General features: G+C 39.2%; 3 protein-coding genes across 4 annotated transcripts; 2 read left to right on the forward strand and 1 right to left on the reverse strand.

The window, feature by feature from the left end:
• Positions 1-373: 373 nt before the first annotated feature.
• Positions 374-2,997, forward strand: LOC131332080 (G-type lectin S-receptor-like serine/threonine-protein kinase LECRK3). Its single transcript, XM_058366136.1, has 2 exons — positions 374-1,711; positions 1,817-2,997. Exons 1-2 carry the CDS (start codon positions 430-432, stop codon positions 2,782-2,784), a joined length of 2,250 nt encoding a protein of 749 aa, XP_058222119.1. The 5' UTR covers positions 374-429; the 3' UTR covers positions 2,785-2,997.
• LOC131332082 (uncharacterized) lies at positions 2,794-10,701 on the reverse strand. Its single transcript, XM_058366139.1, has 8 exons — positions 10,124-10,701; positions 9,887-9,923; positions 9,093-9,370; positions 8,686-8,754; positions 7,923-7,959; positions 7,408-7,688; positions 6,231-6,758; positions 2,794-3,589 (listed from the first exon to the last, which is right to left on the reverse strand). Exons 1-8 carry the CDS (start codon positions 10,190-10,192, stop codon positions 3,446-3,448), a joined length of 1,443 nt encoding a protein of 480 aa, XP_058222122.1. The 5' UTR covers positions 10,193-10,701; the 3' UTR covers positions 2,794-3,445.
• Positions 10,702-11,408: 707 nt separating this feature from the next.
• LOC131332084 (uncharacterized) lies at positions 11,409-17,713 on the forward strand. Of its 2 annotated transcripts, XM_058366143.1 has the most exons (5): positions 11,409-11,560; positions 15,315-15,404; positions 17,119-17,198; positions 17,272-17,559; positions 17,593-17,713. In XM_058366143.1, exons 1-4 carry the CDS (start codon positions 11,531-11,533, stop codon positions 17,537-17,539), a joined length of 468 nt encoding a protein of 155 aa, XP_058222126.1. In that variant the 5' UTR covers positions 11,409-11,530; the 3' UTR covers positions 17,540-17,559; positions 17,593-17,713. The 2 variants fall into 2 exon arrangements, with proteins under 2 accessions (XP_058222126.1, XP_058222125.1); XM_058366142.1 differs by having other exon boundaries at positions 17,272-17,713.
• Positions 17,714-18,605: the final 892 nt, after the last annotated feature.

Genomic DNA, 18,605 nt, shown 5'->3' on the forward strand with positions numbered 1-18,605 from the left:
AAGGCTCCGTTCGGCAATGTTAAATAAGTATTTATTTTTTAAAAATGTAATTTCAAGCTAAAAAATGGTGAATTTATTAAAATTTAAAAATATGTAATATGGATCTTGTTTGAAAAAAATTATTGAGATTTTTAATACAGTGCAAAAAAAATTGAAAATTTATTTTTCATTTGCATTATTTTTAAGTTTAAAAATATAAAATAAATACTTAATTTATAAAAAAGTATTCTGAAACGGACTCTTAGTCTAACCTTAAAGTAGTATTCTAATCAATCTCGCGTTAGCACCACATAATTGACTCTTTCAAAACCATTCCCAGCTCATTTTATATTTGACCTTTTCTGCATTGGCTGAGACTATAACAGCAGTAACCAATCTCATTTTTTAATAATAAACCTTGTTTGAAGTTAGGAGTAACATCCATCTTCAATGGCCTCTTCTTCTGCAATCCCTCCTCTCCTCTTACTCTCCCTTTTCCCCTTTCTGCCCTTGAACGCTGCTTCTAATGTAACCTTGGGCTCATCACTCTCCGCCACAAGCGATAATAACCCTTCGTGGGTTTCACCTTCTGGGGATTTCGCTTTTGGATTCCGGCAGCTTAACAATACCGACATCTTCTTGCTTGCGATATGGTATGCCCAATTACCCGATCGAACCATCCTTTGGCAAGCAAGCACAACTAGTCCAGTGCAAGCAGGATCAAACATCGAACTCACAGCGAGTGGGCTCAGTCTAACTGATCCCAACGGCCTGACAATCTGGAGTGTGCAACCGAATTCCACCGTCTCCTACGGCACGATGCTCGACACGGGAAATTTCATACTTTCAGGTACTAATACAGATGTTTATGCGTGGCAAAGTTTTGACTATCCCACAGACACGATTTTACCAACACAAATACTGCCATTGGGTGGCATGTTGTATTCTAAATTGTCTGCAACTAACTACACAAAAGGAAGGTTTGAGCTCCATTTCACGAATGGAGATCTCCAGCTCAATCCTATTGCCTGGCCAACCGAACACCCATATACCAATTACTACAATAGTGGAACAGCGAGCCCTAATTCTTCCCGATCTGGGTTTCAGCTGGTTTTCAATCAATCCGGAGAAGTCTACATTCTGCTAGAGGATGGGTCGAATTTCCAATTCATCAACTGGCAAAGTATCCTTCCAAACTCAAACAACTATTATCGTGCGACCCTAGATTTTGACGGTGTTTTCAGGGAATACGCTTGTGCGAAGAGTTCAGACGGCAACCAGAGCTGGTCAGTTGTTGGATACATTCCTAAAAATATATGTGCGGATCTGATAAATAAGGACTATGGTAGTGGTGCATGTGGGTACAATAGCTACTGCGTGGCAAATGGTGCCAGTATTCGTTGCAATTGCCTACCTGGGTTTTCATACATCGATCCGAATAACGAAAATGGCGGATGCGCACCTGATTTCCCTCCAAATTGTGAAGTAGACAACGGAATAGGCAACCCGGAAGACGTGTATGAATTGAAAGAGCTCCAAAACATTAATTTCCCGTTCGGAGATTATGATATGTTGGGTCCTTACAATTCGACAGTACAGTGTGGACAAGCTTGTTTGCAGGATTGTAATTGTGCTGTTTCCATATTCAATGGCGAATATTGTTGGAAGAAGAGACTGCCTATGTCTAATGGGAGACAAGAGGCTGCACTAGCTTTTGTCAAAGTGATGAAAGGTATTGTTCCTTCTGATCCAATTTCCAACTCCAAGCATGACAAGAAAGTTGTATGGTTGTCAGTTCTTTTTGGCAGCTCAGGGCTCTTTAACATTCTACTGCTAGGTGTGATTTCTCTAATGGTTTTCTCAAGGCGTCAGAGAAAATCAAGAAAGGACATAAATGACTCAAGTGTCTTTGAAACAAACTTGCATGTTTTCACTTTTGAAGAGCTAAAAAAAGCGACAGAAGAGTTCAAGGAAGAACTGGGAAGGGGTTCATTCGGCATTGTTTACAAAGGCGTAGTGAAATATGGTTCTAAGATTCAGGTTGCAGTCAAGAAGTTGGACAAGTTATCACAAGGAGGAGAGAAGGAATTCAAAGCCGAAGTGACTGCAATCGGGAGAACCCATCACAAGAATCTTGTCCAATTGCTCGGCTATTGTTATGAGGGGCCACACAGGATTCTAGTGTATGAGTTCATGAGTAATGGCAGTTTAGCGAATTTCCTCTTTGGAATCCCAAGACCTGATTGGTATCAACGGGTTCAGGTAGCTCTGGGGATCGCAAGAGGACTGGTGTACTTACATGAAGAATGCACGACCCCAATAATCCATTGTGACATAAAGCCCCAAAACATACTCATCGACAAATTGTTTATACCACGAATTTCTGACTTCGGACTGGCAAAATCCTTAGAGCTCAATCAAACTCGAACGCATACAGGGATAAGGGGGACTCGAGGATACATCGCTCCAGAGTGGTTCAGAAATGTACCTGTGACAGTTAAAGTTGACGTATATAGCTTTGGTGTCATGTTGCTCGAGATTATTTGTTGCAGAAAGAGTGTCACACAGGAGTTTGAACATGAAGAGAGAGCAATATTAACAGACTGGGCCTATGATTGCTTTAGAGAAGGAACTCTCGATGCTTTAGTGGAAAACGATGACGCTGCTATGAATGACATTGAAACATTGCGAGGGTGGGTCATGACAGCAATCTGCTGTGTTCAGGAGGATCCATTGCAAAGGCCTGCAATGAGTACGGTCTTGCGAATGCTGGAAGGACATGTTGAAGTTCCAAGTCCTATCTGAACTTCTTCGATCTATGCAACTTCATGGACCATGAAGACAAAGATGGAAGAAGATTATTTTTCTATTTTTATTTTCTATTCTACTATCCCAAAGGACTGTGTGCATGAATTTTTCTTATTGTAGTGGGCAAATTTGAAGCAGTTGAATCATTTATATGATGATGTGAAAGATTGTAATGCATAACCGTTGTGAAAAAAAATAAAAATTTGCTTACACGTTCTCTTGGTGCTTCATCACAAGCAAGGAAAATCATATGTATTTCAGTGGTCTCTGTTAGTAAAACATGAAAATTTGTCAAAGCTCAATGAGTTTTATGGCTTTAAGAAATGGTTTGGTACGACGTCTGGTGAGATTGTTTAGGAAAATCACAGTTGAATTATTCTACAGTATTGCTTGTGTTTGGAATCATTGATGATCTCATGCACTATGCTTTTGGCTTGACCAATTCCACACCACCCAACAAACATTAACAGAGAAAATGGTTACCAAATCTAGATACAAACCTGACCACAATAATGGGTCAAACCTAAAGTTCAAAAACCTTGAAGAGCTCTGTCAAGGAAGCGATGGTCCCAAAGGCCAATAGCATGTAGAGGCGCAATCGTTTCATAGTTTATGAGCCTTTTGTTTATTTAGTCACGAGTATATTTATGCTTCATTTCTAAGAAAAATTCTGACAAACTTCTAAGCAGCCTTTGGTTTCCATGTGTTGTACCCAGCAATCTTGTCCCAATGCCAAAGCAAATCCCATGTCTTTATTAAGCCTGACATAAATAACTCGTGCCAAACTTATTGCCAGCTGACCCTGTGAAGAACATGTTAGTATCAACGTTCAACATGTAACTGAAAAAATCTAAGCAGTTTTCTCCAAATGGAGGAACTCTACTTAGCTATTTGTCCCTAAGATCCATTAATACTAAAGTTTACATGAACTTCTCAATTCCCTTAAGTGGACATTGTCCTCAAGATTTGGCAAACATCAGGAGTATAACAATACAATGTACATATACGTGTATATACATATATATACATGAATATTGCAAATTTTCGTAGGTATGAATTACGTAATTTATAACTTTGTCGTAATTGGATATGGTGGAGAATCCGAAATTTACCATAGTGGTTTATTATTTGATCTGAAAAATGGTATGACTTCATAAAATGGGATAAACAATGAAATGAGGACAATGCATTGCACTGGCCTTTGCAAACAACATAAGAACACATCATAGTGAAAATTCTCTGAGGACTCTAAGGCCCTAAAAGAAGAGTTATGGCTGTTCAAAAAAAAAACAAATGAAAGAAGAGTTATGACCACTCCTAAAAACTAATCCAATCTCCTTTTTCTCCATCACAAGGAGGAGAGAAGGAATTCAAAGCCGAAGTGACTGCAATTGGGAGAACCCATCACAAGAATCTTGTCCAATTGCTCGGCTGTTGTTATGAGGGGCCACACAGGATTCTAGTGTACGAGTTCATGAGTAATGGCAGTTTAGAGAGTTTCATCTTTGGCATCCCAAGACCTGATTGGTATCAATGGGTTCAGGTAGCTCTGGGGATTGCAAGAGGACTGGTGTACTTACATGAAGAATGCACGACCCCAATAATCCGTTGTGACATAAAGCCTCAAAACATACTCATCGACGAATTGTTCATACCACGAATTTCTGACTTCGGACTGGCAAAATCTTTAGCGCTCAATCAAACTCGAACGCATACAGGGATAAGGGGGACTCAAGGATACATCGCTCCAGAGTGGTTCAGAAATGTACCTGTGACAGTTAAAGTTGATGTATATAGTTTTGGTGTCATGTTGCTAGAGATTATTTGTTGCAGAAAGAGTGTCGCACAGAATATTGAAGATGAAGAGAGAGCAATATTATCAGACTGGGCCTATGATTGCTTTAGAGAAGGGACTCTAGATGCTTTAGTGGAAAATGATGAGGCTGCTATGAATGATATTAAAACATTGCAAAGGTGGGTCATGACAGCAATCTGGTGTATACAGGAGGATCCTTGCAAAGGCCTGCAATGAGTATGGTCATACAAATGCTGGAAGGATATGTTGAAGTTCCAATTCCTATCTGAACTTCTTCAATCTATGCAACTTCATGGACCATGAAGACAAAGATGGAAGAAGACTATTTTTTTTTCTTTTTTTCTATTCTACTATCCCAAAGGACTGTATGCATGAATTTTTCTTATTGTAGTGGGCAAATTTGAAGCAGGTGAATCATTTATATGATGATGTGAAAGTTTGTAATGCATAACCATTGTGGAAAAAAAAATTTGCTTACACGTTCTCTTGGTGCTGCATCACAAGCAAGGAAAATCATATGTATTTCAGTTGTTCTCAGTTAGTAAACATGAAAATTTGTCAAAGCTCAATGAGTTTTATGGCTTTAAGAAATGGTTTGATACAACCTCTGGTGAGATTGTTTAGGAAAATAACAGTTGAATTATTCTACAGTATTGCTTGTGTTTGGAATCACTGATGATCTCATGCACTATGGTTCTGCTTGACCAATTCCACACCACCCAACTAACATTACCATAGAAAATGGTTGCCAAATCTAGATACAAACCTGACAACAACAATGTGTTAAACCTAAAGTTCGAAAACCTTAAAAAGCTGTCAGGGAAGAGATGGTCCCAAAGGTCAATAGCATGTAGAGGTGCAATTGTTTCATAGTTTATGAGCTTGTTGTTTATTTAGTCACCAGTATATTTATGCTTCATTTCTCAGAAAAATGCTGACAAACCTTCAAGCCTTTTGTTTCCATGTATTGTTCCCAGCAATCTTGGCCCAATGCCAAACCAAATGCCATGTCTTTATTAAGCAAGACATAAATAACTCTTGCCATACTTATTGCCTGTGGACCCTTTGAAGAACATGTTAGTATCAACCTGCAACATGTAAGTGAAAAAATCTAAGCAGTTTTTTCCAAATGAAGGAACTCTACGTAGCTATTTGTCTCTAAGAGCCATTAATACTAAAGTTTACATGAACTTCTCAATTCTCTTAAGTGGACATTATCCACAGGATTCGGCAAATGTCAGGAGTATAACAATACAATGTACATATACGTGTATATACATCTATATACATGAATATTGTGATGCAAATTTTCGTAGGTATGAATTATGTAATTTATAAATTTGTCATAATTGGATATGGTGGAGAATCCGAAATTTACCAATAATGGTTTATTATTTGTTCTGAAAAATGGTACGACTTTATAAAATGGGATAAACAATGAAATGAGGACAATGCATTGCACTGGCCTTTGCAAACAACATAAGAACACATCATAGTGAAAATTCTCTCTGAGGCCATGAAAGAAGAGTCATGGCTGTTCAAAAAAAAAATGAAAGAAGAGTTATGACCACTCCTAAAAACTAATCCAATCTCCTTTTTCTCCATCACAACTCACAAGCTTTCATACCCTGTGAACCCATTGTTCAAGGCGAAGCTGCTTCAAAGGAGGTCCAAGATTCGGCTTCCTCTTTTGTGGACACTGCCACTTTCCAGTGATCTCCAAATAATCAGCATGTTGGATATTATTATTGGTCGTTTCCGATAATGGCTTTCTTCTTAAAACAGCTAATGAATCTGTCACTCCATTTCTCAGACAATTTTTCAAAGAACTGTCATGGTTTACCCTTTCTCTTCTCTCGTTCCTCGTCGAAACGAAACCATTTTCTGCAATAGTGGTTCCCTGGTTTTCTTTGTTGTTGATTCCACAAGCTGGTTTTCTTATTTCCCTAGAATCCCTCCTTCGAGTAGACTTTTTTGGAGATTTTCTGTTGTTCTTTCCAATGGGAACTTGGTAGTCAAAGCATGATTTTTCATCAGTTTGGGTTGAACAATCATCATAATATCTTGTTGGCTTTCCTTCCTGTCCAGAAATCATTTTGACAGGCAATTCATTCTGCACAGACGACATTTTGTTCCCTTCAATACTAGAAGTATCCTGAAAAGTGACAAGGACGAACATATGTTAGCACAAACAACAATACTGGAGCACTGGTTTACTTTTCCCCTTCGGAAAATTGCAAATATTTCTGATTAGCTTCTCCCGATGATCAGTTATCCAACTAATAATCATACTACCGACTTAATTTCATAACAAAGTGCTAAACCATTAATTTAGAGATTCTGTGTCAGCTAATAACTTAAGAAGTAGATAAGAACCTGTCCCCTCTCTGAAGAAATAGACAAAAAGTGTTGTTAAGGTTCGAGTTATCCGTTAAAGCTTCATAATTTTTTTTTGGTAAGTAAAGCTTCATAATTTTTTCATGAAACATTAGACTTGTTAGGAATACTGGAACCCCAACGCAAGAACTAGGAAATAGAATGCAAAAAGATAGATACAAATCAAAAACGATCACCTAGGATGCTCGAAGCTACAATTTCTCTAGTGTTACAAACTAACAATATATAGTTGGAACTATGAACACAAGGTCTAGATTACAATTCGATGAGCCTCCACAACATATGACACTTGTAATTTTGACAAAAGGTGTTTCGGAACTTTTTCAAGCTATGAACGACTATGTGAGTGATTAGGAATGAAAATAGCAAGAAGAAATAATACAAGGAAAAAGGCTCTGCAAAAGTACCTCATTATTATCCTGTTGGAAACGGCTTTTGCCAGTAGCATAGCTATTACATTCAACCAAACCATTTGAAGATGTGTTCTTATCAGCAGCCAATACATCCCTTTTCGTACTTGTAAACTCAGTCAAGTGTTCTCCTTTATCTTTGCTGCATTTTTCAGCATTAAAGGGCACTCTCTCACTTTCACTTTCTGTAGAAACGGAATCTGTGAAAGCAACACTTGTATCAACTGCAGGAGATTCATACACGTAGCTTGCAAACCATCTTGTAATTTCCGGAGGCTCTGTTAGAACAGCAAATTAAGCGATAAAAGAAAATATGTTAGATGGTCTGGATATGCAGCAGTTTAGTTTGTCACAGAAACTAGAAGAAGAAAAGGAACTTGGAGTCTTAAACAGCCCTATGAAGCCAAGTTTGGATAAGATTCCAACTTTTTTTTTTCTTATTTTCGTACAATTAATCAGGAACCAAAGATTATATGGAGTCCAGATGAATATCCAGTAGAGTTGTTACAAACCAGATGAAAGTGAGAAGGAGTCTGAAGAACCTATAACCTGCAACAAAAAAGAAACTGAGTTTGTAAGGTTTTGGACCTTAAAAATTCCTATTTGTATGAGAAGCGTGAGAAGAAATTAAGATTGGGAGTGGTACAAATGTACAATTAGTAAATGAAGTTTTGAATCTCACAACAGTTACATTAATATGGCGCTTAGTTTGCACTTCGTCAGGCATCCCTTCGATTCCCTTTTCCCACAAAACTAGCCATGTACACTTAGTTTTGACCAGGGCTAGTCATGAGTTTGATCTTGGATTGACTTATATTGTGAACTCCGTGTTCACTACTCTAGAAATGGCGAATTTTCTTTACAAAATCTATCTTATTGTCATTTATTTGATCCATAACAAGTTTAGTTTCACAAGTGCACGCAAGTCTGGAAGAAAAATGAAATTAGCTGAAGTTTAGATTAGTTATATCTAATTAATGAGCGAAGCTTCTGTGTTAGATGACTAATTTCAAAGCAAAAAGAAAAATTCTCCCCAGAATATGGCTGCTGTCAAAGGTGTTCAAAACACTTGTACTGGATGCAGCTCCATGATGCTCTACCATTTTACGAACGACTCCATATTTCTAGCTCAAGTCATATTAGACTCAATCTGAAGTTAATATGGTTGAATATAATCTTATACCCACCCACGAGGAGGATTCCAGAATAGATATAACTAGATGGCGAAATGGTGATTAGCTTCTTTAAACGGGTGTCAAGCCGACATACACGCACCTTGATTAATCCCGGACAAACCTCCAATGGCCCCAAAGGTTCTCTGGCGGTGGGAGTTGAATCTGCGAGCTTGGGAGTAAGCCTTCAACTTAATATTATGCTCCCACTCGACCAACCCATTGTGGTTGATTGGAGAATAGCCTTAAAGAATTGTTAATCCAAATTCCTTAGAAATATGTATACGGTCTACTCTTTTAGCACATCTGCAATTTTACATCACATCAGGCTATTCACATGTAATCTGCTCAAATGTCTCCAAAAGTCCTTGACTTAGACTAGACTGATCATTCGACAAACTTAGATAAACATAACATTTTCTTTAAAGAAATTAAAAAAAAATCTCAAATCAATTCACCCAAAAGGGGTGAAGAGGGGGAGAAACAAACATATACAACAAAAAGGAGTACCTGACTTGCGTTCTTGATTCGATGATCGTAATCTCCTGTAGGGTTATTAGATTTCACAAACCCAATTGAAGCTGCTTTCTCAACCAGAACTAAACCATCCTTGTTTCTGATTTTCTGAAACCTCCCAAAAGTCTCATCGTTTCCTTTTGTCTTCTCTTCGCCATCAATCCCCTCTTCCACACAACCACTTTCTCCAAAACCATATCCTTGCAAATCAGAATTCAGTTCTGGAGACTCGTACGCATAGCTTGAGAACCGGTTCCTAATATCAGGAGGCTCTGAAAACCCATAAAATAATCAGCACACAGGAATAAACCCTGATTTTTCGAGGCAGATAGGGTTCTTTTGTTTGACCAGGCCAGGTGTGAGCATCGAATTGTACTATATATCCAACAGAGTTACATATTCGGTGTCTGGTTAAAATTCTTGCAGTCTAGACTAAGCACGAATCGTGCTATGTAGTCCCACACAATGTGGGATAATACTAATCCCATCATTGTTAGTCACATGGCATTACACAGCCTGACGCCTGTCGGATTATATTTCTCCATTATTAATCCCGTAAAGGGCTTGTTTGTTTGACCAAATATGAGCCTTAATTTACAGTTTCATAAAGCATGAGGTGTACATCAGCCTCGGGACTGGAGTGTCGAATCATCACTTGTATCCCACATATACTATGAAATTGTATATCCTTCAGCGTTAGTCTTGTTAAAGTTTTGGGTTTTCTAAGCATCCAAACAGGGCATACGATTTCTTTGAAATAACAGTCTTTTCATAGAAGAAATACTAACCAGACAGATTTGAAAGAGAGTCCAGGGCAGCGAGAACCTGTAGACAAATAGATTATTGAAAGCACAAAAGTACTGAAGTTTTAATGCTCCGTTTGGTTGCTGAGAAAGTAAAGACAGAAGATTTTTTATACAAATCCTTAGCTTTCTATGCAACCAAATAGAACAAAACTCACACAATCAGTAAGAAAACAAGGCAGAGAGGGAAATGGAAGGTGCGAAGAGGAATAATCTTGTCACCTGAGAATGCGAAGCAATCAGAAGAGAGAAATCAGAGCGTTGGGAAAATGGGTTTGATTGTTTAGCCATCTCTCTCTCTAGAAAAAATGAATTTTCTTTCTCGTCTTTTGTTTACTGTTTGAGATTTTCTGTAAATTTTCAAATCTCCCGCGTTAAAATTACCGGCCTAAAAAGAGGGAGGGAAGAAAGTTTAAATTACATTTTGTACCTGCAGGTTGGTGTTAATTGCACTTTGGGTGTTCACAAAACTTCACTTAGACCCATTTGCCCCTCCCCGCACAACACAACACTACAAGAGCCGCACCACTTCTAATCTTGACTCCTGGTTTGTTTGTTTTTTTTGATCAGACACATCTTGACTCCTGTTGCCCTCTCCCTCCGCCTCCATCTACCGACCCCCTCTCTCTTTCTCTCTCTCTCTCTCTCTCTCTCTCCACCCCTTACACGGATCAACCAATTTCTTCTTCCAACAACGCGCCGACTAGAAGTCGCCATAGCGTCTTCACCTGAAGTCGTGGAAACGCCCCACTCCATCGTACAACTCGACCGTCGTAGATCTCCCCAGGTTTCAACTGAAAAGTAAGTTTCGTTACATTATTGGACTTTGTGCTGTGCTTTCTAACCTCTGTTTCAATATTCTGTTCCATTTGGTTTGGGTTTGTAGCGATTCCATGGGTATTCTAGGTTAGGGTTTGTGGCGATTCCATGGGTATTCTAGGTTAGGGTTTAACCGTTTAAGGATTCTATTCGAATCTACCAAAAATCAAGATAAATACTGGTAACTCCGCTTTGCTGTGAAAGTTGATTAGAAAACTGAGTTTTTGTCAACTGGATTCAAAAGCTCCTGTCTGAATTATGGTGTACTCTATCCATATGTAATTTTAGTTGTTGGTGTCCATGTACTATGAAGGGCAGAATGGTAATTATAATAATTATTGGATTAATTGTTTTCAAATTAAAAAAAATAAGGTCAAGCATACTCATTCATAACTTATTCATTAATGTGAACAACTTGTTATTTTCAATAAATAAGTTGTGATGCACAACTTATTCATTAATGTGAACAATTTATTCACTAGTATGAATAAGTTGTGGTGCACAATGCACAACTTATTCAGTGTGAACAACCCGAGCCTACCCCCACCACATAAGTCTACCGCTCCACCCATCGCTCACGAACGTGGCGGTGGGTCCCACCAATTTTATTTTTAAAAAAGGCTGCAGAAAAAAGAGAAAGAAACGAGTTCTTCGCTTCTTGTGGTTCGGAGAGAGAGAGAGAGAGAGAGAGAGAGAGAGGAGTAGGAGGAGGACCCAGTACACGTGCTACCCCATCACCACCGGCGACCACCACCACCGGCTCCAACTTGGCAACCACCTCCACCCTACAAAAAGTTTTCAAAAATTGCGATGCACCACCTTCCAAGCTCCACCGCCAAGGTCTCTCCTCCCCCCTTTCTCTCTCTCTCTCTCTCTCTCTCTCTCTCTCTCTCTCTCTCTCTCTCTCTCTCTCTGTCTAAACTTGTCGATGAGCTCTAGATTCTCCATCTGGCTAGAACTTGTTCAAACCCCCAAAAAATTAGTGTTTCAAAAATTGGGGTTTTTTTAGAAATCGTGATTATTAGTAGGTGTAGGAATGCATGCCATTAGCCAGTGAACTCAGAATTTATGCATGAACTTGTGAATTGTGTTCTGTCAATGACTTCAAGAGATGCATTCAAGGGATAAGGAAGCTCAAGGCAGTGAAGTTGTAACTTTTTGAGGGTTTCGGATGGATTTTTTTTTTTGACTGGGTTCATGGGTGGTTTTGGGGGCTGGTGCAAATCATGGAGTGTGCGCGCGCGCGCGTGTGTGGTTTCAGTAGAGTTGAGTTTTTGTGTGCGCGCGCGCGCGCTCTCATCAATGTGAGTTTTGGGTCTTTTGTTTGGCTTTCAATGTTATGTGTGTTTGAGTTGATTTCTTTTGTTGTTGAGTTGATTTAGACAACTGTTTGTCGCAACTTTTGTCCTTTTGAGTAATTCACTGGCAGTAGCTAATTGGCTGTGACTTGGGGAAGCAAAAATAAGTGAACAACTATTTGCCCTTGTGCTGTCTGCCTGTTTGTTTCCATTTCTTTCGTTAATGCTGTGAATTGTTTCAATTTCCGCTGGTGTCTGGTGTGCAAGTTATGCTTTTGTTGCAGTTTGTTGGGATTGTCCAGATTTTCAATATCCTCCGTATCTCCATTTGAATTGAAAGATTTCTGGCTTATCTATGTTGACATTGCTGCTTCTTTTGGCTTATCTATGTAGAGAACAAGTAACTCGATTCTCTAGGGCTGTGTATAAGAAGTTTCATTGAATGAACCAGAAACCAAATATCATTTTTTTAGCAAAAACCAAATAGTATTTTTTGTAATGAACCACACACACACAGAGATGGAAATCGGTGGGATAGAAGTGGTGGTGATTTGTCTTCCCACCTTGCAAAATAAAGCTTCCCAGTTCAATTCAAAAAATGCTATTTGGTTGTACATTTTGTAGTGAATCAGAAACCAAATAGCAGTTACCAACAATCCATTCATATTGAACTTACAACCACTTCATTCTATTGCAATCAAAGTTACACACAAAATAAGTCCTGCTTTCGAATCTTTAGACCTTTTTTAGGTAAGTTAAATTTCATTGTAAAAACAAACCAATTACACTAGCAAAGAGGCATGCCCCAGCAGCGGACATGAAAACAAAGCAACAAAAGAAACCAACTCACTTGCACAAAAGGAGGCTACAACAGACTCAAGACACCGCCAAGACTTATACCAATCATAACCCAGAAAAATGAAACATAAGGAGGACACACAATACAAAAAACAACAATACTTTTCAACCCAAAAAGAAGCCATTACAGCTCACACAAGACGACTAAGAACCACGGCTAACATATGCTCATATCGTAGAGGGAGACTTTGAATTCAGGATTTTCCAAGGTCTTTTTATGGTTCGAAATCTTAACAAACCGCACTGGATTGCCATGCGCAAATCTTACTGATAGAGATCCTCCTCCCAAGGGGAACCATAGACCCAACTTGAAGGATAGAATATATCTCCTTCCCTGAGCAGAGCTCCTAGTACATAGCAGTTATTCACCCATTTTCAAGTCCCATATGCCAGCAACTAAACATCATCACAGCACGTACAAAACTTCTTTTTCATACAAGCAGACTCATTTTAACAAGAATATGAGATTTGGGGATCTTGAAAAATAGGGCAAACTTGTTTTAACAAGAATCGAAGGAATCTAAGAAGTAAGAGAAAATTATGGACAGTGACAACTTTTCGCGGGGTGGAGGTGGTCGCCGTTGGTGGTGGTGATGGGGTGGCACGTGTACTGGGTCCTCCTCCTCCTTCTCTCTCTCTCTCTCTCTCTCTCTCTCAAAAGAAGCGTTTTTGTGATAGGTGTAGCACCTATAGAGGAGAAGTTAAGGGAAAATAGGCTAAGGTGGTTTGGGTATATCTTCTGTAGACCAGAAGATGCAGTAGTTAAGAGAGCGGATAGGATAGCTCTAGGTAGCAATGTTACTGGGAGGGGTAGACCAAAATTGACATTAGATGTTGTAGTGTGCAAAGATATGAGTATAATGGGTTTGTGTGAACAAGTGACTCTTGACAGAGCTCAATGGAGGAAACGGATTCATGAAGCCGACCCCAAGTGATTGGGACGTAAGGCTCGGTTTGGTTTGGTTAAAATTGGTGGGACCCACTGCCACGTAGGCCAGCGGTGGGTGGAGTGGTAGACTTATGCGGCGGGGGTAGACTTATTGAATTGCGAAATAAACAGAAAGGTTATGGTTTCAATAATGTTACAGACACGTCTCTTCACCACAAGCCAGCCACAACCGCCTACATGGCATGCCACTCAGCTGCTGAGCCCCAACTCAAAAAAACTGAAATCAAACGCTCGGTGTTGATTGAGAGAGAGAGAGAGAGAGACATCATACTCCCCTGCACCAACGCCATCCCCACCATCAAGATCTCTCTCTCTCTCTCTCTCTCTCTGAACTTGTGTCAATTCGAGTCATGGATTTCCCTTGAACTTTTTTTTTTTTTGTTGATCCGCTCCTAGAGCTTGTTCAAACCACAAAAATTAGGGTTTCATGTTTAAGTTGAATTGGGTTTTTGTTTTTTTGTATGCTTGTTATCTGGGATTCCGTTCCTTTATCCTATAAATAATTCTCTGCAAGTATCATTGCTGAATTGTTCCATTACAACCCATTGCTCTATTCCCAAAGTCCTCACCTGGGTTACCTTTGATTTCTTGGGTGACCCAAGTCCAATGCCCGGAAAAGAAATGACAACCAATTCAGTTGTAGTCACAATTGAGAACCCTTTAGTAGAAATAGATTATTCCAATTCCAATACCAATTGATCATGATTTCCTGATAAGCAAAAGCCTAGAGGCACGCCATGTAGGCAGTTGTGGCTGGGGTGTGGTGGAGAGGTGTGCATGTAACATTATTGGCATGGTTTCTTGTGAAATCACTTATTACAAAAAGGAAATTTTTTGATTGACTGTTCCCCTTTATCACCCCTTTCACCAAAAGGGGTGAGATTTAATGAGAAAGGGCTCCCCTTTCGTATCTCATCCTTTCTCACCGTCCAAATCCACCGTTGTGTTTCGGCGTACTAGTTCTATAGCTCCCCTAAATCCAAAGTCACTGACCGAAATCCCTCCGTGTCCACCAGCAATTCCATCATGGATCGGTATCTCTCCAGCTCTTCGTTTTGATTTGCTTTTATTTCCCCAAAATACTAGGGTCTGGCTATTGTATAGCTATACCTATGGAATATGGATTGCCAAGCTGTTGGTTTGATCAAGCTTGCCAATAAAACCCACCAGCAACTTTGATCTTTTATCACCTAGAGTTCTTGTAATTCCTTTTGAACTTGCACTTTGTTCATTCTCAGTATCTTATATGTGTAGTTTTTTTTTTGGGGGCTTATTCAGGTACTAAAAAGGTTATCTAACTGTCAGCACAAAATTGGTTTCAGTTGTATGTTGGCATAAATTTTTAGAAACCTACTTATCGAAAAAAAATTATTAGAAACCTGTTTCGAACTTTGGACAATGCACATATGCTTGAAATAGTTGAAAGTTTGTAACCTTTTATGTGGAGTTTGTTCCGTGGATTTTGATTGTTTTCTCTCTTGATGTTAAGGCTGGCAAAGAAGTTGCAATGAGCATGGAGGAGTCAGCCACAAAACCTTCTCGTCCTCAACTAGTGAAGTTAGACAAGGCACTCAAATTGGTAACTACTTTTGCTGGCTTACACCATTAGAAAATGTACTTTTAACGGTTGCAGCACCAGTGTCAGTTATGTGTACGCGGGGATGTATGATTTGGTTTTGGGTTCCCCTATTTTTGAAGTCGGGGTCACACTAAGAAACTGATTTAGATTTTTTATTCTGATACCTCTCTCAATTGCTTCGTTTAGTGTATTCCAAAATGAATAATTTGTTTCATCTTTCCATCTATACTACGACTATGTAAAGGGAGGACATCATTTTGGCGTTCATTTCTTTTTGAAGTTGCTTCACACATGGAAACTCATTCAATTTTCTTTAGGTTCCTCTACTTCTATTAACTGCTTCATTTCGCGAATGTCAAAAATGTATCACATTTTAACGTCTTCCTTTATGCACGATTGCTTGGTGGCAGACACAAGATTTGGGGTTAGCGGAGACTTGATTCACATGTATTCTCGCATGGATAACAATATTTTCATCCTTATATATTGATACTTACTAGGTTTGGGAGAGAGACAAGATTGTGTGTGTGCGGCCCTATGTAAATTTGCTTGAGTGACCAAAAAATGGTTGATTACTTAAAAGTTTGGGACTTTTTCACATACATAGGAGTTTTAGGGAATTTTTTCCACCCAAGGAACTTGCAGGGTTAATCCCATGGAATTTTTCTAAACTAACCAGAAAGATTAGTATAACTAGTAATATTTGGAGTTGCGCAGGGGCCGGAGCACCCACCCCTACCCCTTGCGTGCCCCCCCTCCCCCCCGTAATTATACTAATATATAAATGAAGAACATCAATTTGGTGCTACTCTTTTCTTTTAATTTCATCATAGCAGGAAAAGTTTCAGTTTCCGATTCATCAACCTTTCTCAACCATTTCAATTTTCATTACCGAATGTGGTTTTCAAGCAATGCTGACCAACATCCTAAATTCAACACTGGTTGGAGATACCAACCTCCATTCTAATGTAGAGAGCCCAATGAATGCGGGCATGAGTAGTATTGTGATCCATACCAATAAAATCCCTGAACAGCTTTGCAACAAGCTTACAGCCCTGGCAGCCCCTTTTTCCTTCAACGTCTGGAATCTTCACAAAATAGTCCCTCTCTTGTTCCTTCACTGCTATCCTAAAAGCAGACACCAGCCCACACACACACCAACCACCCCCCCCCCCCCCCCCCCCACAATCACTCCTCTCAACATCCACTATGGAGTGACCCCCCTCTGAACGTTAGCGTACTTGCCTCCTTGCCATCTTCCATATGCCTCCTCCAGACATTGGTAGAGTCATCTCCGTTCAAGGCCCAATGCTACGCCTCTCCGTGAAACCCTCTTCCACTCCCCAAAAGCAAACCAAAATGAAGCCCATGCTTTGTATCTCCCTTGCAAGGCGCACTTATTTCTTATCTTGTTGAAATGTACTGATACTTTGTGCTTGTTAGTTTGTGAGGACCGGATCTGTGACGTTTCCAACCATCTTCCTTTCATTGGAACACTAATCTGCATCCTCTATTATTGGCTCTTCATGACTTCCTTAAATTTTATTATTTTGCTTCCAGTAATTGTGATTGCTTCGATGAAGAGTGTTTTCTAGTTATTTTTTAGTTGCAGAAGATGCCGTAATTGTTTTGCCATCACTTTCCATTTTCTTGTGCTGAACCTTTGTGTACTACAGATATTGTTTTGCTCAACTATGAACTTGCTTATATGCAGGCTGAAAACTGGGTTAATAATATGTCTAAATCTACGGAAGAAGAATCGGGTGAAGTTGAATTGGAGGGTCGACCTCTTAGGTCAGTACAACTGTTTGCATGGCTAAAATTATCAAATTAAAGTTTGTTTAATTTCTACGAGCATTTGGTACAGGCTTGGATTAGGTGCTACGGTTCCACGGCAGTCCAGGGTTGGACCGTTAAATGACCCTGTTGATCGGAGATTGCATGCTAAATTAGAAGCTGGAAAGAGGAAAGCTTCCCAGAGAATGGAGGAGGAATCCAGCCCATCTGTAAGAGGTGGGTACAATGTTAAAGATGATGAAGACAACGACGATGATTTGGATAGCCGAACAAATTTATTCGCTAAGAAGAGAATGATGCCCTTGACCTCATCTTTACGAGCAAAGAAGCAAAAGTGATTTGTTCTGGCCGATACTTCGTTACATGGCCCTCCGAGTGTTTGCGATGGTAGGATTTTGCGCCCTCCGAGTGTTTGCGATGGTAGGATTTTGCGCTGTGGCTAGCTTTTTGTTATGATATCACAATAAATGCTGTCAATTTGTTTAATTATAGCAAATGCAATGTTGCTTCAATGCTGGACTAACTTTTTTTTACTATGACAGTGAGACGGACACTAGTAGATTTAGCTATAATAGCTAAACCTAGTGCCAAATTTGGCACCAAGTATAGCCATTGCTAAAATATTGCAAGCCAAATAGCATACCATTGGAACACCAGCTTTTGAACTTGTTGCTAGGTTTTAACTATAGCAACCTAAACAGCTTGCCATTGGAGAATCTTTCAGTTTCCTTATACTATTTGTTTGAGAACTCAGCATGCATACAATGGGGAAACCCTTGTTCTTATGTTGTCAAACTCTATTTCAAGGAGAAATGTCGTAAAAAGAATGCATTTTTCGTGCTTTTTTTTTTTTTGCTCAACAATCTCAGGTGAATGTATTGTTGAGATCTATACGAGCTGTAGACGTGTTGTATCATTTTTCTTTGTTCTGCAATTTTGGTGCTTTTCCATTAAGCTCCCACCTATTACCTATCAGTTATACACATACATATGTGAAAACTAAGAGGTCAACCATGATATAAATTATAATTGTCCAAAGACTGACTTTTCGGATTTTTTTATTTTTTTATTTTTTGGAGTGTTTTTTGAGAAATAAAGCATGACTTTTGTGTGCCCTTTGTTTTCAAGGTAGTTGCTTTTTATCCCACTTCCTGGAAAATGCAATGGTGCTCAATAGTCAATGGCTGTTAAAGCCATAGGACTCCAGTTGAAAGTTTGACATGTTTGTGGAGGTAGAGGTCTTAAATCAAAACTTGTTGGTTGACTTTATTGGCCACCGCAGTTTGCTATGTTTAGAATTACAAGCTCCCACACTTGCCCGGATCAAGATTTTAGAAATGAAAATCAAAAAATTAATCTGTTGAATAATTGTAGTAACTCAAAATTATTGCACACAGGAGGACT

The sequence above is a fragment of the Rhododendron vialii genome, chromosome 7a (assembly GCF_030253575.1).
Source record: "Rhododendron vialii isolate Sample 1 chromosome 7a, ASM3025357v1".
Classification (NCBI taxonomy): domain Eukaryota; kingdom Viridiplantae; phylum Streptophyta; class Magnoliopsida; order Ericales; family Ericaceae; genus Rhododendron; species Rhododendron vialii.

Coding starts and splice junctions, on each gene's coding strand:
- LOC131332084 (XM_058366142.1), top strand. CDS start 11,531: ATGCACCACCTTCCAAGCTCCACCGCCAAG. Junction 11,561..15,314: donor TTCCAAGCTCCACCGCCAAG/GTCTCTCCTCCC, acceptor CTTGATGTTAAG/GCTGGCAAAGAAGTTGCAAT. Junction 15,405..17,118: donor TAGACAAGGCACTCAAATTG/GTAACTACTTTT, acceptor GCTTATATGCAG/GCTGAAAACTGGGTTAATAA.
- LOC131332080 (XM_058366136.1), top strand. CDS start 430: ATGGCCTCTTCTTCTGCAATCCCTCCTCTCCTCTTACTCTCCCTTTTC. Junction 1,712..1,816: donor TTTTGTCAAAGTGATGAAAG/GTATTGTTCCTT, acceptor TTCTACTGCTAG/GTGTGATTTCTCTAATGGTT.
- LOC131332082 (XM_058366139.1), bottom strand. CDS start 10,192: ATGGCTAAACAATCAAACCCATTTTCCCAACGCTCTGATTTCTCTCTT. Junction 9,924..10,123: donor TGATTGCTTCGCATTCTCAG/GTGACAAGATTA, acceptor ATTTGTCTACAG/GTTCTCGCTGCCCTGGACTC. Junction 8,755..9,092: donor GAATCAAGAACGCAAGTCAG/GTACTCCTTTTT, acceptor CTTACTCCCAAG/CTCGCAGATTCAACTCCCAC.